The sequence below is a fragment of the Erpetoichthys calabaricus genome, chromosome 9 (genome assembly GCF_900747795.2).
Source record: "Erpetoichthys calabaricus chromosome 9, fErpCal1.3, whole genome shotgun sequence".
NCBI classification, from domain to species: Eukaryota; Metazoa; Chordata; class Cladistia; order Polypteriformes; family Polypteridae; genus Erpetoichthys; species Erpetoichthys calabaricus.
Genome location: NC_041402.2, coordinates 100,472,507 through 100,498,004, shown reverse-complemented (window position 1 = coordinate 100,498,004; position 25,498 = coordinate 100,472,507). Strand labels below are relative to the sequence as shown.

At 40.7% G+C, this 25,498-nt stretch overlaps 1 protein-coding gene across 4 annotated transcripts in view; it reads left to right on the top strand.

Moving 5' to 3' along the window:
- Positions 1-25,498, top strand: part of atn1 (atrophin 1) — a 91,030-nt gene that overhangs the window by 44,293 nt on the left and 21,239 nt on the right. For all 4 annotated transcript variants that reach the window (XM_028810033.2, XM_028810031.2, XM_051931697.1 and 1 more), the window contains one exon: positions 11,249-11,468. In XM_028810033.2, the coding sequence (XP_028665866.2) occupies positions 11,249-11,468 (220 nt within the window). The remainder of the gene's footprint in view (positions 1-11,248; positions 11,469-25,498) is intronic.

Here is a 25,498-nt window from a genome sequence, read left to right as displayed (position 1 = left end):
TTATTGTGACTGATATTTAGTTTTAAATTAAGAGATGTGGTTAAATGAAAATTGGGGATAATCACTCATTAAATGAACCCTATAGATACATTTCTCAGTGTCATCATAATAGTATCACTTTTTCCATTAATTTGTGATTTCTTACCTGGAAATGTTTGTGTTTAAAATGGCCACCAGATGGCATCTGCAACACATACCAATTGTCCTACTGTTGTGATATCACTGTGCTTTTCTCTGTTTGTTGATTACATAGAAAGTGTTGAATGCATTAATATATCTCTCTTTTATAAGGTCAAATATATGTGAGATGTTAGTTCCTTGATTTCTTTATGCAGGAAAGAAATTTACTTTATAAAATCATAAAAAAGATGCCACCACACCACAGACAAGCATGCTATCTTTTATGACTGTATACACCTTTACAGTGAAACAGTTTTGATTATATGTAAAATAACTAATTGTAGTTTATTTATTTTTCAAGAGTTTTTTCAGAGGTTCATTAGTGCTCTGACCACCCACTGCCAACCACAGGAATAAAGTCCTAATCGGCCATGTTCACTCACTTCTATTAAATTTTAGTCCTGCACTATAAAAAGTCAGGTCCTGCAGCATTTTTGCAAGTCTGCAAACCTCTAATTTACAGTATGTTCATTTTCACATTAATTAATAGAGCTTTTCTGAAAGTTCTGTTGAAATTAAGAATTAAATCATAATCAGTTACTTTTCTGTTCATTGTTTTCAAGTATGTAGTGTCATACTGTATAAAGCGCATTTTAATTTTTCCCATGTATATATATTTTTTGTTCAGTTTTGAATTTCTCATAATATGTCTTAAAATTATGTAAATTTTAGTTTTTTTGGATTTATATATCACTATTGATTGACCTGCTATGAATATTTTTATTAATTTATTGACTTGACAACATAATATTAACCTATGAGGAAACTTGAGGAATTTTAAGGAACTGATGTTTTAGCATAGAAAGAGAGAGAGACAGAGGTTTGGAGCATGCACTGATACAGCGTGTTGCCACACCCACCACATGATAAACCACCTCACAATCCCAAATTAAGATACTAGCACAGCTGTGCAACAGGTGACTTTTAGCATACTTACAGCGTAGATTTAAAATGTAAAGTAATAACAAATATACAATATTTGGAAAACAACAGAATTTAATTTGGTGTCATTGTTAAAGCCATTTTGATCTTTCTTATTATCATTACTATTAAGACCCAGTACAGTATTTAATGTATACTACATGCACAAGGAGAATCCAACAAAAAACAGCAAAAATAATGTTAGTGTTCTTGTCCTTTTCACATTAAAATGAAGCTGAATACAAGAAAAACACAAATATAAAAATAAAAGGTGTTTACTGTGTGTATTCAGGTTTTCAGTTAAATGCTTTTAAATGTTTGGTAAACATCTCCAATGTTATACATGTTCAAAATTATGGTTAGTAATAAAAAAGCCAAATAGCCTGTTTAGAATGAACATGAGTGAGTTTAGCCAATTGTGTTCTGTGATGGATCAATGCCCTGTCCAGGGCAGGCACCCTCCTTTATGCCCAGTGCAACTGGAATTGGCATTGTTCCCTTGTGACTGTGAACTGGAGAAGCAGAATAGAAATTACACCTGAGAGTAAATGTTTTTTTCATAAAGATCTAACTGAATCAAATGTTAAGATGATATGTTATGCTATGCTACCAGACTAACAAGGTATTCTACTTAACATACATTTTGTGGTCATGAACAATAGGCTATATACACATGGTAGTGCTGATATACTTCCAGTGAAATCTCAGCCAGCTCATTAATTTATGTTATAAATGCTGCAGTTGTGATTTGTGTTTAGTGGCAAGAATGTCAGGGAAAATGAAGTTTAAGTTTCAGCATACAGATAGCTCTACAGCTGAACATTGTTGTGTACCTTTATCTCACGCTTCCAGTAAGTACAACAAGGTACTTAGTTTTCATACATTTCCCTCCAATAAGGAAACCCGATCTGAATGGGTCATTGCTATCCAGAGAGAGAGAGAGAGAGAGCATTACGGTTAGTTCCCATACCTGAGTTTGTAGCCGGCATTTTAAAAAGTGGATTTTCATGAGCAAGGGTCTGAGACAGGGCAATGACTGTTGAAGAAGGGAGCGGTTCCTGCGTTGTTTGAGTGGAACAATTTCCCTGTTTCAATTTCAGGACCAGGGGTTTGGGAGAGGAGAAAGCGACTGACAGATGAGGAGGATGATAAAATACTCGAGAACCTCAAGTACACTTCAACTCTGGATCCAGCAGTTGTCGACCCAGTGATTGACGAAAACATGTCTCTCAGAGAGTAGATCCTCCAGCAGAGGAAATAAATTTAGACCCTTACAGTGAAGCAGCGGTTTGGCATTAACTGTTTTGCTGGCTCAGACAGAGAAATTTACTTTTACAAGGTTAGATGTCCAGCAGACTCATGTTATTATGTATTGTACCATCAGCACCGAACCCACAATAGATGGATTCTGTTCTTCTTACATGGCTCTTTGAGTTAGCTTGCTGTCCTTTAAAGGATTGCTTGCCTTTTGCCGCACTAGTTGGAAAAAGCATGTGTGACTGCGCAGAGTTGCTGTTTTTATAAGTGCTCCTGCTATTTATGATGTAATGCTAACTCATTCTTTTGGTAAATCATTCCTGGCTGTTATAACTTGTCCAGTGCCGTTGCAGTATTAAGCTTATATACATGCATGTTCACCTGTCCTTGAATAAAGTTTAATGACTAATTATTGAAATTCTGTTTTTTAAAGAACCCTAATGTAATCACATATTTGTCCCATGTAAGTTCATAGTAGATACAACTTTTTAATACGTCTGGATCTTACCTTTGTAAGTGTGGATGTAGCTTGAAACCTAGAGTTTGAAGCCCTTCTCTATTTTAGCTTCTGACGTTTGGCACAATAATAATAACAATTCTTTAGATTTATATAGCACAACATATTTCACAAATGGATTTCATGCTTAGTAACAATTCCATTATTAATAGTGTGTAAATAGTGGTAATGAACTCTTCAGTTCTACCCATTGTCTTCTGTTTCTTTCTGTTTCCTGTGTCCTAGACATATGTAAAAGTGTAAATTCAGTTATGGGGCCAGTGGCATTGTTTGCTTTTAAAGAACTTTATTTGAAAAGAACAGTTTCTTCATGTGCTTTTCAGATCTTTATTTTTCTTTAAACACAGTAGAACAGAAGATAGTACTGTCAGTGTAATATAGCTGTTTCACTTGCCATGTCTGCATGTTTCCTTAGAATTGTTTAACTTCTTTTCAGATGTATTTAGTAGCAATTTCTCATTTATGTCTCTGTTGATCTGGTGTTCTAATGACGAATGGTTAGTGAAGTAAATGATTGTTTAAACTGTTATTGGTTTCTTTTCTTTCTTTTTTTCTATTTTGTTAAATGGACTGTAATGTTTCTGCTATTTTATAAGAGGGGGGTACTGGTAAATTTGTTTTAATAAAAAACAATATATTTGCTGCCTTTTTTATGTTAAGCAAATTCTTCCAATATCTTCATGGATTTTCCTCCCATATCCCAAAAATATACAGACTAAGTTGACTGGAAATTCTGTTGAATGTGGCTAAGAGCATGTGTGTTACCTGTGATGAACTGGCAAGCTTGCTTCCTGCTTTGAGTCAGTATGCTTGGGATGAGCTTGAGTAGACTCTTTATCAATCCATTCATTCATTTAATGAATGAAGCAGCTTTAAGAAGAGAATGTAAGGAATGCAGAGTCCACTCAATTAATCAAGTCAAATAATTTGTTTTCACTTGTTTTCAGTAAATTAAAACATTTTTGACAATAAATCGACTTGTTTTTTATATCTTGTTGAAGAGGTAATGCCTATACTTTTTGTTAAGACAAAAAACTGTAACCACTTGTTTGGAGCAGTTTTGTTAAATTAGAATACAAATGTGGACTCTCTAGTGTACTTAAGCAACAATAGTATGATTAATAAAGTACAATATTGGAAATGCTTTTTGATTATTATTTTTTAATTATGGTGAATTTAGTCAGTCAGTCATTTTCCAACCCGCTATATCCCAACACAGGGTCACTGGGGTCTGCTGGATCCAATCCCAGTCAACACAGGGTGCAAGGTAGGAACAAATCCCGGGCAGGGCGCCAGCCCACTGCAGGACACACACACCCACACACCGAGCACACACTAGGGACAATTTAGGATCGCCAGTGCACCTAACCTGCATGTCTTTGGACTGTAGGAGGAAATCGGAGCACCCAGAGGAAACCCACACAGACATGGAGAGAACATGCAAACTCCAAGCAGGGAGTTCTCAGGTCTACTTGCTGCGAGGCAGCAGCGCTACCTGCACCACCGTGCTGCCCGTTATGATGGATTTAATTTTATTTTTTTCAAGTCTGATATTTATTTTAAATAATTGAGCATAGTAGTGCAGTGGTTCACAAGTTGAGTCCTGGAGCTCCCTGTTAGAAGTGTTGTTATAGCAGTTAGTTTCCCATCAGTGAGCAATTTTCCCCTAAATTGATCTCTTTCTTTCTTTCTTTCTTTCTTTCTTTCTTTCTTTCTTTCTTTCTTTCTTTCTTTCTTTCTTTCTTTCTTTCTTTCTTTCTTTCTTTCTTTCTTTCTTTCTTTCTTTAGAAAAGCACAGTAGTATGAGAACTGTAAGAAATTCAGAATTATTTCTATTTTTGCAATTGCTTTAAATGTGTTACACTCTTTTCTGATTTTCCTAGTAATTCACCTTTTACTGTGGAATCTGGTCCCTTCATTATATCCTAATAATGACTTTGAGGTGACACTGAATGCCTAAAGGCTACAGGAAGTGAAATAATGGTTTAAATAAACAGAAGTCCTGGAAAAGAGGAATGTAAATGATGATGATAATGAAATAATTTAAGTCCAAGATAAAAACCACTAAATTTCACCTTATAACTTATATGGTTGGGATTAAAACATGCAACCATGAACCATCTGAAGTTAGGAACCACCACATAAATGAATGATGAATAAATCTGGCGGCGCCACGCAGGCTGCGGCTGCACGGGCTCATGATAAAAACACATTCTTTATAGTGATTTAATGTCACTCAACATGGAAATTCAGACATATACTCGTCTAAACCTTCTGTCATTGGGTACGGAACAGGATAAAGGACTAGTAAATCCAAATACCATGGTTCTACTGAAAGAATTTGGACTGCTGCGGACGAGCGGTGAGGCCAGTCTAGCACCCATATTATCTACCTGTGCTATCCGCGCCTCGAGAACAAGACGGCGGCGGTGTATGCGTAAACAAAAGCGAGGTGTCCGCGGTGGGCTCAGCGTTAAAGCTAAAGCTAATCCATGCAGAACGCCACTACCATCGATCTTGGTGGCAAATATCCGCTCACTGGAGAATAAATTGGACTACATTCGGTTGGATTTAACATCGAAGCGGGAGATTAAGGATTGCTGTGCTTTTGTCTTTACGGAGTCCTGGCTCACCGACTCCACAACCAACACTGCTATTAGCCTGGAGGGGCTAACGATTCATCGGGCAGACAGGAGCAGCAGTCTCAGCGGCAAAACACGGGGCGGAGGTATCATCATCTACATAAACAACAGATGGTGTGTTGACTCAAAAATAATCCACACATGTTGCTCTCCGGACACTGAGTTTTTGGTAGTTAAATGCCGGCCTTTTTATTTGCCACGGGAATTTTCCATTGTACTTATAGTAGCTGTTTATATTCCCCCTGACGCTGACACCAAGGCAGCCATTGACACACTCTGCCACTGTATCAACGATTTGCAAACCACACATCCAGAGGGAGTAGTCATCGTTGCTGGGGATTTTAACCAGGCAAACATGAAGAGAGGTTTACCCCATTTTTACCAACATGTGGATTTTGCAACTCGAGGAACCAATATATTGGATCATGTCTACACCAACATTAAAGGAGCATTCAAAGCATCCCCACGTCCCCATCTTGGCTCATCAGACCACATCTCTATTATGCTAATCCCAGCATATAGACCTGTGCTCATCAGATCAAAACCATCACTCAAACAGGTGAGAGTTTGGCCAGAAGAAGCCATGAATGCACTACAGGATTGTTTTGAGTGCACTGACTGGTCTGTGTTCAGTGAGGCAGCTACCACAGATCAAAGGATAGACATAAATGAATATGCAGAGGCTGTGTTTGGCTACATAAACAAGTGCATGGAGGATGTCTGCGTCACCAAAAACATCATTGTCAGGGCAAATGATAAACCGTGGGTGACTGCTGAGGTGCGAGTTTTGCTGAAAGAGAGAAACTGTGCTTTTAAATCTGGAGATATAGCTGCCCTTAGAACAGCAAGAGCCAACCTAAATAAAGCTATTAGAAGAGCTAAAAGGGCTCATGGAAAGAAAATAGAGAGTCATTTTCAAGATCACAGGAACAGCAGAAGATTGTGGCAGGGGATTAAATCTGTGACAGATTACAAAACAGTTTCTTACCCCTGTGATGATAGCTTCAACTTCCTGAATGACCTAAATAAGTACTTTGGACGGTTTGAAGCATTGAATGATACATCACCAGTGAAGGCCACCCCTCATCCTGATGAGAAGGCACTGTGTCTGGAACCGGATGATGTTCTACGGACTTTGAGGAGAATTAATCCAAGGAAAGCTGCGGGACCAGACCAGATACCAGGTTGTGTACTCAAAGGATGTGCGGAGCAGCTGACACATGTCCTTACGGATATATTTAACATCTCTCTGTGTCAAGCTGTTGTGCCATCTTGCTTTAAAACCTCAGAAATCATCCCAGTTCCGAAAAAACCCATAGTCACAACCATGAATGACTATCGCCCTGTAGCCTTAACATCAATAGTGATGAAATGTTTCGAGAGGCTGATCAAGGACCACATTACTTCTGTCCTACCCTCCTCTTTTGACCCACTCCAATTCGCCTACCGCTCCAACCGTGCCACAGAGGATGCCATATCTATTGCACTCCATTTTTCATTGGAACATCTGGAGAATAGAGACGCTATGGTCCGCATGTTGTTTGTTGATTTTAGTTCGGCTTTTAATACCATCATCCCTCAGAATTTGATCAGCAAACTGGGCCCATTGGGACTGGGCATACCTCTGCAAAACTGGATATTGGACTTTCTAATGGATAGGCCACAGTACGTACGGGTAGGAAAGAATAAATCAGATACCATCTCCTTGAGCACAGGTTCTCCACAGGGGTGTGTTCTAAGTCCCCTCCTCTTCACGCTCATGACCCACGATTGTTGTGCCAAGTTCAGCACAAACCAAATTATTAAGTATGCGGACGACACAACAGTGGTGGGTCTCATTCGAGGTGACGGGGAAGGGGATTACAGAGAGGAGGTGAAGTCATTTGTGGAATGGTGTGATAAAAACAATCTGATACTGAATGTCGAAAAAACAAAAGAACTGGTGATCGACTTCAGGAAGAAACAGCTGATACACATCCCGGTCTACATTAAGAACACTGCTGTGGAAATTGTGCAGTCTACTAAGTTCCTGGGAGTTAATGTGACGAACAACCTCACCTGGTCCCTGCACACCTCCTCCGTCATCAAGAAAGCTCACCAGCGCTTGATCTTTCTGCGGAGGCTAAAGAGGGCCCATCTCAGTAAGTCAGTCCTCACCACTTTTTACAGAGGGACCATAGAGAGCGTGCTAACCAGCAGCAGCTCTCTGTGGCAGGAGAGCTGCAGCGCTTCGGACTGGAAAGCACTGAGGAAAGTGGTGAGGGCTGCGGAGAGGATCATTGGAGCCCCGTTGCCTAATGTACAAGATTTGGCAAAACAACGCTGTCTGGCCAGAGCTGTGCGGATTTCTAGAGACCCTACTTATCCTGCCTCTGAACTCTTTTCCCTCATGCCCTCAAGCAGAAGGTACCGCAGCCTGAAATGTAGAACTACCAGGTTTAAAAACAGTTTTTTTCCTACTGCCGTTCGTCTTTTAAATGAAGCATTTTAGTATTTTATTGTAGGCTGATTTTAACTATGTGTTTTTATTAATGTCTTGTGCATCGTATTTTCGTTCTGCAGCACATCTTGGATGTTCTGCTAAATGACAAATAAAATTGAATTGAATTGAATTGAATTGATAAATGCATTGTTCTTAACAGTATATGAGATGTATTTTTTAGAGCAAAACTAGGTTATTATATAGTTTGTACAAGTTAAATATATTATTGTGATTACTTAATTAATTACATTTATATAGTGCTTTTCTAGCTACTCAAATTGCTTTACATAGACAATGAGGAGCCATGTCAGTCATCAACAGTGTGCCAAATTCCCGTGGATAATGCAATGGCAGGTATTCTTACACCAGTATGCTAATCACACTTTGACTGTTAGGTGGTAAAGGAGTGAGAGAGATAGTTAGTCATTATGGGAGAGGGTATGAGTACAGGACCAGAGTGGATGAGGCTGTGATGGGTAATTTAGCCAAGACATTGGAGAACACCCTACACATTTCGAAAGGTCCTTTTATGACCATAGAGTCAGGATCTCGATTTTATATTTCATCTGAGGGATGGCACCATTTTTCAGCACCTTGATCCCGTTATTGCACCAGGACATTGGGATCCACATACAGGCCAGAAGGTAAGCACTCCCTGATGGCTTCACCAACACATCTGTCTTTGTTTATACAGAAAGCCTCACAAGCCAAAATAATGGAGGTGTTGCGTCTTACAACTTATAAGTTGTAACTTTGGAAATCATCAGGTATAAAAAATGTTACAGATTGCCATTTTGAATTTATGTAAAGTTTAATTTTCATAAAATGAATTTCACTATTGTGCATTCATTAGTAATGCATACCTTTTATACAATAACTGAAGGTGTGAATTGAATAAAAAATGACATTTAGTAGCATCCCATCTTTAAACCTCTATTTTATATTTATCCATTGCCAAATTTAAGATCTTCTGGCAAAAATAATGATACTTTGTTTGACATAACAGCAATAATTTTTTTTTAATAACAACACTGATTTCCATCCTTAAAGGTCAAATCAACTCTTCTGAAAAATATTGAAAAGGATCTATGACTAACATGTCTTAGCTCTTATTTATAGTTTTACAAATAATGGCATTCCTATTCCTCTTCCAATTTCTTCTAGAACTTAGAGTTACACTGAGTGTACACTGCAGTGCTGCTATAGTATAATCTGAGGATGACTGAGCATATTCATCCTTCAGCGTTTTTGCAGGTAAAATTGCTAAGTTACCAACAAATGATGCATATACAGTAATCCCTCCTCCATCGCGGGGGTTGCGTTCCAGAGCCACCCGCGAAATAAGAAAATCCGCGAAGTAGAAACCATATGTTTATATGGTTATTTTTATATTGTCATGCTTGGGTCACAGATTTGCGCAGAAACACAGGAGGTTGTAGAGAGACAGGAACGTTATTCAAACACTGCAAACAAACATTTGTCTCTTTTTCAAAAGTTTAAACTGTGCTCCATGACAAGACAAAGATGACAGTTCTGTCTCACAATTAAAAGAATGCAAACATATCTTCCTCTTCAAAGGAAACAGAGAGGAAAGCAAAAGCTGTTTGGCTTTTAAGTCTGCGAAGCACCGCCGGTACAAAGCTGTTGAAGGCGGCAGCTCACACCCCCTCCGTCAGGAGCAGGGGGAGAGAGAGAGAAACAAAGTCAAAAATCAATACGTGCCCTTTGAGCTTTTAAGTATACAGAAGGTTACAACGTGAAAATAATCTTTCAGCATTTTTAGACGAGCGTCCGTATCGTCTAGGTGTGCGAACAGCCCCCCTGCTCACACCCCCTATGTCAGGATCAGAGAAAGCGCAAGAGAGAGAAAGAGAAAAGTAAGCTGGGTAGCTTCTCAGCCATCTGCCAATAGCGTCCCTTGTATGAAATCAACTGGGCAAACCAACTGAGGAAGCATGTACCAGAAATTAAAAGACCCATTGTCCTCAGAAATCCGCGAACTAGCAAAAAATCTGCGATATATATTTAAATATGCTTACATATAAAATCCGCGATAGAGTGAAGCCGCGAAAGGCGAAGCGCGATACAGTGAGGGATCACTGTATACAAGAAAATTAAGTATATAGTATTCCATTTGCTAGCAGTGGATTGATATATATATAAAGCACAAGGTGCTGACAACATGCTGAAAGAGTGTACTTCACTGGCCCTAAAACACCTTGTAAAAAGAGAGATAGAGACAAAAAAGGGGGAAAAAAACACAATTTGGAAAGGTGAAAACACAAACCTGTACTGGAAATGGATTCTGACACTACAGTCATGGATCAATAGTTCATAAACATCACTCTGTTTAATGAAGGGTGGATCAAAAATGTAAAAATATATTTCAATCATTAAAAAAATTTACTAACCCAATAATGTTTTCAAAGAAAACCTAGGTCTGAACTGTCCAAGTGACATTTGCAGGTAAGACATGCCCTGAACTCAGTAATCTGCTTATTTTCTATTAATGAAACCAGTAAAAAGAATTGGCCTCAAGTTTTATACAGTAGTTATTAACAGTGTATATATCATGCTTTATTATATATATAAATATTATATATATATATACATATTGATTGTACTAAATGATACACTAGAGATAATGTAGCAAATGAAAGTTTTAAACTTAGTAAATGCATGGTTTTCTCTACAAAGCTACAGTATCTTGCTAACAATTCATGCCAAAAAAAACCTTTAAGCATGATGTCAAAAAGCTTATCATTTCCACTCTGCAAAAATAAAAAAGAATTAATCAAATGAATTTTTTGGCATATAGGATTTGGAAAAAAAGTAGTTTTTCTTGTTTGATTAAAAGTCCTTTTAACATCATCTCCATGTTTGTGGATTTTTTAATATTTTTTCTCGTGCATTCGTTTTGCTCACACATCCCAAAATTTAGGGGAAAAACTACTGGCGAATGTCTTGTTAAGACTGAATTTATCAAGTATGGTAACTACAGTAATTTTTTTTTAAATGTATATTGTAAAATTTAAAAAAAATGTGTGTCAAAAACTTTCATTGCACTAGCTATGGCTGTTCTGAATTTCGCCTCCATTTCCTATTATTCAATGAAGCACTGTTGTGATAGACTTTTGTATTTCAACTAATCCTGTATTGGAGCAAGCAGGTTTTGAAAGTTAATGAAACATGCTTCCTTAAGAATATCAACGCTCTGAACCAATTTTATATATGTCAATCTTTACCCAGATTTCACAAGGCCCTTGATCGTGGCTACAACTCCTGCTCACGTTGTGATCTCTACTTTGTGCCTCTTGATGGTTCTAAGCTGTGGAAAAAGCGTAGCGAATTAGCTGAAAAGGCAAGACGAGAAACAGAGCAGAGAGCACGTGATGAGAGGGAGAGAGAACGTGAGAGAGAGCGGGAAAGGGAGAGAGAGCGTGAGAGAGAAGCTGACAGAGTGATGCAGGTAAGTGAATGACAGAAAATAATATTGACATACATTTACTATGTGTATTTATATGAGTAATTATGTTAGGAGAGTGAGTGAAGTGTTCCCTCAAGTAGCCACTGAACTACACTCTATTCTTTCAGAATTTACCTTATACTAGGCACTGCCATGGGTCGGGCATAAAACCTAGACTATAGTGGACACAGGTTCAACAGTGTACATTTACGTACTGGACAAAAACAAGAAGGGGCTATCAGTGTTAGGGGCATTAAATATATTTTAGAATAACACATACCTGACAGCCTTCTCCTGTGCAAAAGGGAAAAAATTTGAAAGAGATAAGTACAACAGTATGGATTTACATACTAGATGAACACCAAACATGCATTTAGTGTATGTATTAGAATAAGATAACTATACAAATTTTGTGGATAACTGACTTAAATTATCTTCATTGAATGGAGACTGAACATAAAATATTTTAAAGTTAATGCTTTTACCTTTGAGGTGTTCCAAAGTGTGATATTATCAGTTTAGACTCCTTGCAACTATCGTAAATGTGGATATTGAACTGTGAGTAAAAGAAGTCTGATGTGATCCCAGCTACTTTAATCTGTTAGAGCACAGGGGTCTCATAATTGCCTGTGGGGCAAGTGTGTATGTATTCAATTGTTTAAGTTAGTATTTTAATGTTTTTTCATACTAAAGTTACTTGTTTCTACAATAAATAGTAAGTCTGATACCTACTTCTGTTGTTTAAAAGTTTTAACTGTGAATGTCCTAGTTATGTTCACAGAAGGCTTTTTACACAAAGTATAAAAATATTAATTATAATAAAAGATGGGTGATCCTGCCTCCCAGCAAACTCTTAATTGACTTACAATTAATGTAACATTGTCTTTGTCTAGGCAATAAGCAGAATCAGTTGAAAAGGCAAATAAAAGTCTAAAGTGCATAATGCACTAGTGAGACAGAATCTTAAGTACTGTGTGCAGTTGTGGTCAGTAGGCTACAACTGCCTTTAAATTGCCAAATTATATATCATTCTTGTTGTGCCTGTCATCTTAATTCATATAATTTTATTGTGTGTGACAAAACTCTGTTTTCTCCAGCAATGTCACAATTCAGGGATTCCATTTAATCAAAAAAAATGCAAGAAACAAACAACAAATGTGATCTGATGTCTTTTGTTGCTTTAACCTGCAGCAAGTTTAAGCAAATGGTTATTTAATTTCAAAAACTCTTTCTTTTTTATTTTTGAAATTCCCTTTGTGAGCAGTAAACTTAGCATTCAAATATACTCTTATTTCATATTTATTTTTGATGTTTCCTGACACTGACTATATGTTATCTTCCTATTTAACTTTAAAGGTTTATTTTTTTCAGAGAATTCTTTGCTTATTTTTTTAAATACTTTTGAAGTTACTACTTGAACGGTGTTAATAACAGAAATAATGGAAACAGAGATTAAAGTTTTTCCAAGTGAATAGTGAATTTCTGCATATTATGTAAATTAATACAGTACATATATTATAGCAATATCTCACATCATTCACTTAATATTATAGCAGTATCTCACATCATTCACTTAATAAGCAACAGGCAAAACCTGAGGAGCTCCCTGGGGCCTAAACTGGAAGGATGTAATTTAACAACATATATATCAATAAACATGTTTTGGCAATTGAGAGTGCTTAATGATACACTTATTATATCCAGCTATGAAACAATATCTGAAGTTACACACACTCAGTCCATATACACATGAGGAAAACACGCAGACTCCATACAACCACTTACCAGGTTAGCAAATAAACCTGAGCTCATGGCATAATAATATATGTATAATATATATATTATACAATATATATATTGTGAAGCCAACCCAGAGACAGACAGGCAGGAGATAGATTTTGCCACCGTACACCAATTTATTTACAGTTCTTGTGCACATACACTAGCACCAAGACACAGTATGACACACCACAATAGTCCCTTCAATTAATTATATTTGGTCTCTGCCTATGAATCAGTGTTGGTAAAACCTGTACTGATATTATGGTGCTGAAACTCTTCAAAGCAAAGAGGGTTTGAAATTTTATTGTATAAATGACGTACCCTTGACTGATGTGCACAATGATGTTAACAAACTGAGCTTTAACAATGTATGGACTCAACAGTTCCAAGAGCTGCAAAATGCTAAACTTTGCCCACATTTTTCTTCCCTGGAACTAGCAATAAGTCTAATGTTTTTTTGTATTTACCCTTGTCTTCACAGTTTACTCAAAATGGCTGCTGCACAGCCAATTCACACCTATTTGAGCATCAATTTTCCTATCAAAGTGTCTTGCAGGTTGTTGTTCATTCTTACTTTTGAAATGCCCCGTCTGCCAGTTTTCAAAAAAGCAGGGATTTGGCTTTCTAACACATATAGACTTGCCTTCATAAAGGCTCAGTCGTACTACTTTTTTTTACTAGGAATTTCATTCGCTGACTTCATTTACATAATCTTAGTAAGTTGGATCCTATATGGAGGACCACCGTGGCTTAAGTTGCAGCAAATGTTTGACAGTGCAATTTATTTGTTGATAAATATATGCTTGCTGTCAACTCAGTAGCATGTTCTCTTAGTAAAGTGACAGGGAGCTGTTTCTCCTCTGTTCTCAGAAGAGCCCTGACACGCTTCTCTGGAGCAGTTCAATCACTTTTTATACAAATAAAAGGCTTTCCCAAGCTGTCTTGCTGGCAATGAATATATTTGGGCATGGGGCATTTCTTTGTGTGCATCAAAGAAAACTTTTTATGTTAGGTATTCATACAAAGCAGAGATGATTTACTCTTACACAAGTAATGAATGAAACATCTTTCATTTTAATTAATTTATTTATAGTCACACTCTGTACACCCTGTAAGGCTGTTCTCCTGGCATTGGTGGCAATCTTTGCTTCCATCGGGAAATTGGGCGTCATCCCAGCTGACTAGAAAATGGGACTTATTATCTCTATCTGGAAAGGGAGGGGTGATAGCCTATAGGAGGATAACACTGCTCTTGGTGCCGGGTAAACTTCTGACTAGGTCATCCTCAATAGGATCCGTGATCACTTGCTGACCTGAAAGCAACTGGAGAAGTCTGATTTTTTCGCCTTACAAGTCTACCATCGACTGCATCCTCGCACTGAGGGTTCTCATCGAATATTAGCAGTTTCTTTGCAGCCTTTGTCGATTTTTACAAGGCCATTCAGTTCAGTTGATCAAGCTGCTCACTAGGACATCTGAGTCTTTGCAGGATCCCCCTGGATTGCTGGATATCGTGGCTGGCCAGTACACTGGTACTGTAAGTTCTATGCAGAATGGAAGCAGAACATCTGTGTTTTTCCCAGTGGATTCTGGGGTTCGTTGTGTGTGTGTTCTTGCTCCTAATCTGTTCAATGCGTGGATGGACTGGGTGTTGGGCAGGGTTGTGAGGTTTGGCAGTTGTGTGGCATCAGTTGGTGAAGAAAGATTCACTGATCTTGATTTTGTCAACAAAGCTGTGATCTTTATGGAGTCAATGGAGGCTCTGATCGGGGCTCTTGAGAGACTGAGCAAGGAGTCTGAGAATCTGGGCATGCAAGTGTCCTGGATAAAAACTAGGATCCAGTTTTATAATGACCTCTTCAGCACAGCTATCAGCAGTGTGTCTGTTTGTGAAGAGAGTGTTGTCCTTGTCGAGAGGTTTACTTACCTCGGCACTGACATTCTTGTCTCTTGTGACTCTTCCTATGAAGTCAGCAGATTGATTGGAAGAGCATGGGGGGTGGGTTCATGAGATCAATGGAAAGGGGTGTGTGTCACTCCCTGTGTCTATGCAAAAGGTCCAAGAATTTAGAGTCCTGGTGCTTCCTGTTTTGCTATATGGTTGTCAGACATGGAAGCTATCCAGTGACCTGAGGAGAAGACTGGACTCCTTCGGCACTATGTTTCTTCGGAGAATCTTTGGGTACCGCTGGTTTGACTTTGTGTCAAAGGAGCAGTTGCTCATGGGGTCCTGGAGGAGGGACATTTTCCTCATTGAGAGGGAGTGTTATCTACGGCACTGTGGCCATGTGGTGCGATTCCCCAGGGGTGATCCGACTAACAGGATCCTCATTGTTGAAGACCTGAGCACCCGGACCAGACCAAGAGAACACCCACGTAACACCCAGCTCCGGCAGATAGATGGCCATTTGTGGAGGTAGGGACTGAACCACGTGTCTGCCTGGGGGGTTGCCAACCAGGATCTCAAGCTTCACCCTGTGGTGGGTGCGGCAATGCGCTATATCAGTGCATGCTCCCCAACCTGACCTGACCTAACCAGTATATATTACATGTTCCTTACTACTGACTCTGTATAAGCTGTAAGAAAAGCTGTCAAACCAGTTATGCAAACTGCAAAAGCTGAACAAGAGTCTATTGACGGGCATTTAGTGAATCAAGTCATTTGTCTCAGCTCATGTGCAATTGCCAAATGTTTGTTCCCAAGCAGTTTTTTATCTACGATAAGTACTATTTTTAAATTTCAATAAAATTTTCAAGTACCATGACCTGTGATTAGTGTCTTTATGATGTTATGCAGTCTACTGTCTTACATTATTCTCCTACATGCTCATTAAGAGGTTAGAGTCAGTCACATGAGAAACTCGGAAGATATGTAATTATTAATGTTACATTGTCCCATTAGGGCCAGAGGACCATCTTTTTCCATCTCTTCCTGGCCTCTGCCTCTTGCTGTGTTATACCCATCACCTGTATGTCCTCTCTCACCACATCCATAAACCTTCTATTAGACCTTCTTCTTTTCCTCTTGCCTGGCAGCTCTATTCTAAGCATCCTTTTCCCAATATACCCAGCATCTCTTCTCTGCACATGTCCAAACCAACGCAATCTTGCCTCTCTTGCTTTGTCTCTAAATTGTCCAACTTGAGCTGACCCTCTAATGTACTCATTTCTAATCCTATCCATCCTCGTCGCACCCAATGCAAATCTTAACATCTTTAATTCTGCCACCTCCAGCTCTGTCTCCTGTTTTTTGGTCAGTGCCACCATCTCCAACTCATAGAACATAGCTGGTCTCACTACCATCCTGTAGACCTTCCCTTTCCCATACCTGTCTGTCACAAATTACTCCCGACACTCTTCTGAACCCATTCCACCCTGCTTGCACTCTTTTTCACCGCTCTTCCACAATCCTCATTACTCTGTGCTGTTGATCCCAAGTATTTAAACTCATCCACTTTTGCCAGCTCTACTCCCTGCATCCTCACCATTCCATTGACCTCCCTCTCATTTACACACATGTATTCTGTCTTATTCCTACTGATCTTCATTCCTCTCCTCTCTAGAGCATATCTCCACCTCTCCAGGGTCTACTCAGCCTGCTCCCTACTCTTGCGACAGATCACAATGTCATCAGCAAACATCATAGTCCACGGGGACTCCTGTCTAATCTTGTCTCTTAACCTCTCCATCACCATTGCAAACAAGAAGGGGCTCAGAGCCGATCCCTGATGTAATTCCACCTCCACATTGAATGCATCTGTCACTCCTACCAGAGATCTCACCACTGTCACACTTCCTTCATACATATCCTGTACATCTCTTACATACTTCTCTACTACTCCTGACTTCCTCATACAGTATCACAACTCCTCTCCAGGCACCCTGTCATATGCTTTCTCCAGGTCCATAAAGATGCAATGCAACTCCTTCTGGCCTTCTCTATACTTCTCCATCAAACACCCTTGGAGCAGACATCACATCCTTTCTTAACCTAGCTTCCACTTCTTTTTCCCATAACTTCATGCTGTGACTCATCAATGTTGTCCCCCTTATTCTTAAAACTCTGTACCAGTACACTTCTTTTCCACTCCTCAGGCATTCTCTCACTTTCCAAGATTGCATTAAACAGTCTGGTTAGAAACTCCGCTGCCATCTCTCCTAAACACCTCCATTCTTCCATGGGTATGTCATCTGGACCAACTGTCTTTCCATTTTTCATCCTCTTCATAGCTGTCCTTACTTCCTCCTTGCTAATCCATTTCACTTACTGATTCACTATCGCCACATCATCTAACCTTCTGTCTCTCTCATTCTCTTCATTTATCAGCCTCTCAAAGTACTCTTTCCATCTGCTCAACACACTCTCCTTGCTTGTGAGTACATTTCCATCTTTATCCTTTATCACCCAAACCTGCTGCACATCTTTCCCAGCTTGGTCCCTCTGTCTAGCCAATTGGTACAGGTGCTTTTCTCCCCCTTTAGTGTTCAGCCTCCCATACAAGTCATCATATGCCTTTTCTTTAGCCTTTACCACCCCTCTCTTCACCTTATGCCTTATCCCCTTGTATTCTTGTCTACTTTCTGCATCTCTCTGACTATCCCACTTCTTCGCCAACCTCTTCCTCTGTATACTCTCCTGTACGTCCCCATTTCACCAGCAGGTTTCCATTTCCTCCTTCCTCTGTCCAGATGTCACACCAAGAACCCTTCTTACTGTCACCCTTACTACTTCTGCTGAAGTTGCCCAACTATCTGGTAACTCTTCACTGCCACCCAGTGCCTGTCTTACCTCCTCCCTGAACTCAACCTTGCAGTCTTCTTTTTCAACTTCCACCGTTTGATCCTTGGCTTTGCCCTCACTCTCCTACTCTTGTTGATCTCCAACGTCATTCTATAGACCAATATAATTGCTGAAAACAAAACTGGCAACGCATTTTAAAGCTACAAAAAGTAAAAATAAGTACATAATAAGCCTATAGAAAACACAAAATAACAATGTTCATTTAATAAACAAATTATATGCAGTTAAATATATTTTAATTTAATGCATTTCTTGGGAAATAAGTGTGCACTGATTCATTTATTTATTCATTAATCCCTAAAAATCCTCTGGTAGGGCCACCCAAGGCAATCTGGTCCTAGGTGAGGGATGAGACAAAGAGCGGTTCAACAAAATCTCCTATGAAGAACAGAAAATTTGGACGGGGTTTTCCCTCACTCGGATGCGGGTCACCGGGGCCCCCCTGTGGAGGTGGGGCTCGATGGCGATTGCCTGGTGGCCGGGCCTGCACCCATGGGGCTCGGCCGGGCACAACCCAAAGAGGCAACGTGGGTCCCCCTTCCCATGGGCTCACCACCTATGGGAGGGGCCAAGGAGGTCGGGTGCAGTGTGAGTTGGGTGGTGGCCGAAGGCGGGGACCTTGGCGGTCCGATCCTCGGCTACAGAAGCTGGCTCTTGGGACGTAGAATGTCACCTCTCTGAAGGGGAAGGAGCCTGAGCTAGTGTGCGAGGTCGAGAGGTTCCAGCTAGATATAGTTGGTCTCACCTCGAAGCACAGCTTGGACTCTGGAACCAATCTCCTTAAGAGAGGCTGAACTCTCTACCACTCTGGAGTTGCCCCCGGTGACAGGCGCAGAGCGGGTGTGGGCATACTTATTGTATGCCGAACAGCAGTTTGGAGTACCCACCCTTTTTGGAGTCCCTGGAGGAGGAGCTAGAGGGCATACCTTCTGGGGACTCCCTCGTACAGCTGGGAGACTTCATTACTCATGTGGGCAATAACAGTGAGACCTGGAAGTTGGCGAGTTGGCTTCGACGATGGGGGAGGATGCCGTCCTGAGGGAGGTGGGGGACATTGAGTCCGAATGGGCCATGTTCCGTGCCACTATTGTTGAGGCGGCTGACCATAGCTTTGGCCGTAAGGTGGTCGGTGCCTGTCGTGGTAGTTTGGTAGTTGACTAATTGTTCAATTTACTTTTCGATTAGTCACAATTATTTCATGCCTGACTCTTTTGTTCCCTTCGACCTGTGGTTGCACATCCTGTTCTGGGCTCCAGTGCATGTCTTACTTCATCTGCTCACGTCTGTCAGCCTGTGAATGTCACCCTGATGTCTCTGCATTAACACGATTAAAATTAATAATAATCAAATTAAAATAACCAGTGAAACATATGAATTTGAAAATAATCAGATGGTTTTATATTAGTGTGACCATCACAATAAAAAAGAAATACATTAAACAATACAAACTAAAGTGCACATAGTGTTTAAACAAAAAAAGTGCATTTAACTTAACCAAAAAATACATCGTTAAAACTGAAACGTTTTTCTTATTTTAGTAATAAATAACAAAATGTAGACATAAACTATATAATGTGTAAAGCCTGAAGTGCAAAGATCAAATAAACACTTTCACAAAAGGTTCAAGGATGATACAATAGCTTCCGTGGTGCAGTGATAGGAATTGCTGACTTATAATCAAGAGTCCCCCAGTTCGATCCTGACTGCCTCGTGTATTTACCATTTTGAGTAGTGAGTTGCTCTTATTGTTAATATTATACAATAAACACATACATTTGATTTGCGTCTGTAACAGCCACTGTATTAAATGTATAGTACTTGTAAAAGTTACCGTTTTGTTTTTCACTTTTATTCTGTCAGTCACGATCACGATACATACTACCTCCCCCCCAGAGATCTGACGCTGTTACTTTTTATCTGCAACTGGGAATAACTGTAGATGTGAGTGGTGTTTTAAGACAATCGAACTGGAAATTCTCTGATCTGGATGGATAAAAGCTGACACACAAATGCTGGCAAATCTGCCTTACTTGTATCTCATTGTCACTTGATTTTTTTTTTATTCACTTTTATTAAGTGTTCCTGCTTACGCTGAATTAGTATGCGCCTTAAGGCCGTGATGTCAAAGCCGCACTTAAAAAAAAAAACAGACATACAGTAGGTGTATATGATATTTGGAATTATTCATTTTATGACCTTATAGATAGATAGATAGATAGATAGATAGATAGATAGATAGATAGATAGATAGATAGATAGATAGATAGATACTTTATTAATCCCATAGTACATTTTAGAAAACATTGTGGCACGGATGCAACATTATTCATGTTCATTTGCGTACCTTCTTGCGGTTGTAGTCAATGACCGTGTTTTTTTTTTCCCCCCATCTTGCCCAGTCTACACAGGACTCCAGGACATGCAGAGGAAAGAATGTTCCTCTGCAAGGTGTGCAGTGAACACTCTTCTTTTCTCAGTGGACCGCGAACATGCCTTTCACAGTACATGTGCTTTGATCACCGCCAGGTCAACTTGTTATTGCACAAGCAACCGGCCACCTGCGTGCTCCTGCTAGCACTGAATAAGCTCACGCCTTCTGGTGTCAGCGCGCAGCACCGGAGGGAAAAAAAAGAAAGAGTCAAATATATGTGACATTTTGAAGAAATCATTGTATGACCTGAATAGTACCAATCAGAAAACATCATCGCACTAATGCAATATTATTTGAAAATGAACAAATTTGTTACTTGTAAAAGTTAGCTTTTTTTGCTTTTATTTTCTCAGTCTCAATCACGCTCTCCCTCCCCTCCTGATCTGTCCCTAACTAACTAACTAACTAACAGAGCCAGCATAAATTCTCAAGAGACGGTGGCATCACATCTCCAGGATGCTTTCGTTTCAGATGCTCATGCATCGTGATGGTGCTGCCGTGAAAAGAAAGCTCTGCTTTATATAATCTGCATTCAACTTTTTTTTTCTTTTTCGGTGAAGTGCTCCCTCACTTTAGAAAGTTTCTGTCTCAATTTTTTTCCATCTCCTTCTCCCTCCTCTATCCGACTCGCCATTGCAACCACAATTATTTTCCTTTACATTCTTCTTCTCCTCAGACATTCTTCTTCATTGGTAGGACCATAAACATATAAAGATAGACGCCGCATTCACTGTGTTGCCCAGTCAACACGATACATCAGCGCGTCCGCCCTATTGCGAGTGGCAAAAGTGCCATTTAAACTAATACAGTTAGACGTGGAAACCGGGTTTTCTGATGAAAAAACAATAACGTTTAAAACAGTATTGTTTGCAATGCAATTATTTATATCCATTTATACACTAATAATGGCAATTATTAAATAATAATGATAATTATTATTATTATTAAATAATTCCTCCCATATAAGTGACATTTCTCGGACTGCCTTCTTCCATCTCCAAAACATTTCTTGACCTCCTGTTCTTACGCAACACAGTACTGAAGTATTGGTTAATGCCCTAGTCATCTCACATATCTATCTATCTATTACTGTAAGGCTATTCAATGTGGCATCCCACAAAAAACTTATCCATCGCTTACAACTTCTTCAAGACTTTATCAAGAGTCTGCTGCCAGGATAATAACCTGTTCTAAATCCACTGAACATATTACACCTATTCTCTCTCAACTTCACTGGCTCCCTGTTAACTACAGAATACAGTACAAAATACTGCTCTTAACATCTAAAGCTCTCCATAACCTCACTGATCTCCTACAGACTTATACTCCTCTCGCTCACTCAAGTCCTCATCTGCAGCTCTACTTTCTGTACCACACATCAAACTCTGTTCTATGGGAGCTTGAGCGTCTCTCATAGTGCTCCTCAACTCTGGAATTCTCTTCCCTCTCATATATACGTCAGCTCGATTCAATAACACATTTTAAAACTGCCCTCAAAACTTATCTTTTCAAACTGGCATACCAGTTGTGAATTTTGCACTGTTACTGCCAGTTATCTTTGTTTGTTTGCTAATTATTGCTTTTTGATTTATCATTCTCTTGTTTTAATTTTACTAACTCTTTTAGGGCAGATGTCGACTTTTGTCGACAGGAGGGGTTGAAGGCTAATGTCGACAAAAGTCGACATCCAGGGATAGGGGGCGACAATCAGCTGTTAATGGCGACAAATCTCACTGTCACGTCACAGGCATTCCCTCTGTGCTTGGAGGAATGCTAGACTCGTTGACTCGGCAACTAAACCTTGCGTGTGCGTGCGTTGCGAAATGTAAACAATGTCAAGATGGCACCGACATGTGAAAAGGCAGCGAAGCGAGTGCAGAAAAGAAAACACTCGGCAGATGATGTTTTGCGCATTATCGCGGAGTCGGACTCTTGATTTTTCAGAATCGGATTTTATTGGCAGTGATCAGGAGATCGAGCAAGAGAGTAAGAAGCAGGCATCAGCTGATCAGACACCAGCCGATGCCGCGCCAGCTGATCTGCTGCCAGTTGAGTGCCTTCGCGCAGCCGATGCATTTACGGCAAGGTTCGCATGGGATAAATACACAGACATTGATCCGTTGAGAGCCGATCTGGCTACCGGAGTTTACAGGACGGCATGGCTTGCTTTTGGACACGACAGATCACCAGCTGCTGTACTTCAGGCTGCTCTCTCCTGATGCTGCTTTTCAGCTACTGTCAGACGAGACAAACAGGTAGGCAGAGATTTTTTTTGAATCGCGGGCTGCGTTTGCATCGCATTCTCGTTTTTCAAAGTGGAAACCCACAACAAAAGACGAGATGAAGCGCGATGTGGCATTACAAATAGAGATGGGACAGAACTGGTGATATAACTTCAGGGAGCATTGGTCCAAACGTGTTTTGTCCCCTGGTGGCTTAGGTACATGCTGCTGCAAAGTTTTATTCACTTCTGTAATAAACAGAAGCAAATCCCATGGGGTGAGCCAGGCTATAATGCCATACATAAAGTTCATAAAGTTTCAGAAGATGAAAAGAGGTGACAATACGGTTTTCATGCAGGCAGAAAACTTGGTGGCAGTGGCATGGCACGATGGCAAATGGGTGACTTGTCTCTCTACAGTACACACTAACAATATATGTAAGAAAGTGCAGCAACAGACAATTGAAAAATAGGCATCAAAGCAACACATATTGTAAGGAGTGCAATGTGGCAATGACTGAAATTGGCTGCTTTGAGCGAGATCAGACTTTGCTGTGTAAAATGTATGTGATATGTATGTGAAATCATAGAGTATGCAGGCTCATACAACATGCAAGACAGTAACATTTGTCAAAAGTAAATATTTTTTTTTGATTTGATATGTTAAACAATTGCTTTGTCTTCTTTTTTAAAAAATGTTAGTTTTTGGAAAAATATTCAGCCCTGGTAGAAAAGAAACAAAAAAAAAATTAGCCCTAAAAGAGCTGATGTTGTTTAATTTTATTGTAAGGTGACCTTGAGTGCTAAGATTATAAAACGGTATTTTCTAATGCCCAAATATAACCAAAACAATTGTTACTTCACTGCACAGCAGTACCACTCGCAATATGGCGGTGACGTTGACGTACGATGCTGCTGGTCATGCGCCGTCTATTAATTCTATGTCTATGGGTGGGACTGTATGCAGTCTTGACAAACAATAACAAACGATACTGCCCTCAGGCGTTCATGTAGTGCATTGCAGTAACAAAAACCAATGTGGTTCTTTGTGACTGGAGCCTCTATTGAAGGTTCTATTTATGATGCGTCGACATCGTCGATTATGTAAACTAATCATTGCAGTCCTACTAATAGGTTCCGGCAGGCCAAGCGGAATTCGGGTTCGGTGGTTGCTGAGGCAAAAACTCGGGCATGGGAGGAGTTTGGGGAGGCCATGGAGAACGACTTTCGGACAGCTTCGAGGAGATTGTGGTCCACCATCCGGCATCTCAGGAGGGGGAAACAGTGCAGTGTCAACACTGTATATGGTGGGGATGGTGCGCTGCTGACCTCGACTCGGGACGTTGTGGGTCGATGGGGGGAGTACTTCGAAGACCTCCTCAATCCCACTAACATGCCTTCCAATGAGGAAGCAGAGCCTGGGGACTTGGAGGTGGGCTCCTCCATCTCTGGGACTGAGGTTACCGAGGTGGTCAAAAAACTCCTTGGTGGCAGGGCCTCGGGGGTGGATGAGATACGCCCGGAGTTCCTCAAGGTTCTGGGTGTTGTAGGACTGTTTTGGTTGATACGCCTCTGCAACATTGCATGGACATTGGGGACAGTGCCTCTGGATTGGCAGACTGGGGTGGTGGTCCCCGTCTTTAAGAAAGGGGACCGGAGGGTGTGTTCCAACTACAGAGTGATCACACTCTTCAGCCTCCCTGGAACAGTCTATTCGGGGGTCTTGGAGAGGGGGGTACGTCAGATAGTCGAACCTCAGATTCAGCAAGAACAGTGTGGTTTTCGTCCTGGTCGCGGAACAGTGGACCAGCTCTACACCCTTAGCAGGGTCCTGGAGGGTGCATGGGTGTTTGCCCAACCAGTCTACATGTTTTTTTCGGACTTAGAAAAGGCGTTCGACCATGTCCCTCGGGGAATCCTGTGGGGGGTGCTCCTGGAGTATGTGGTACCAGACCCCCTGATAAGGGCTGTTCGGTCCTTGTACAACCGGTGTCAGAGCTTGGTCTGCATTTCCAGCAGTAAGTCGAACCCGTTTCCAGTGAGAGTTGGACTCCGCCAAGGCTGCCCTTTGTCACCGATTCTGTTCATAACTTTTATGGACAGAATTTCTAGGCGCAGCCAGGGCGTTGAGGGGGTCCGGTTTGGTGGACTCAGGATTGGGTCACTGCTTTTTGCAGATGATGTTGTCCTGTTTGCTTCATCAGGTCATGATCTTCAGCTCTCTCTGGATCGGTTCGCAGCTGAGTGTGAAGTGGCTGGGATGGGAATCAGCACCTCCAAATCCGAGACCATGGTCCTCATCTGGAAAAGGGTGGAGTGCCCTCTTAGGGTTGGGGGCGAGATCCTGCCCCAAGTGGAGGAGTTCAAGTATCTCGGGGTCTTGTTCACGAGTGAGGGAAGAATGGAGCATGAGATTGACAGGCGGATTGGTGCGGCGTCCGCAGTGATGCGGGCTCTGCATCAGTCTGTCGTGGTGAAAAAGGAGCTGAGCCATAAGGAAAAGCTCTCAATTTACCAGTCAATCTATGTTCCTACCCTCACCTATGGTCATGAGCTATGGGTAGTGACCGAAAGAACGAGATCGCGAATACAACCGGCTGAAATGAGTTTCCTCCTCAGGGTGTCTGGGCTTTCCCTTAAAGATAGGGTGAGAAGCGCAGTCATCCGGGAGGAGCTCAGAGTAGAGCCGCTGCTCTTCCGCATCGAGAGGAGTCAGATGAGGTGGCTCGGGCATCTGATCAGGATGCCTCCTGGACGCCTCCCTGGTGAGGTGTTCCAGGCACGTCTAACCTGGAGGA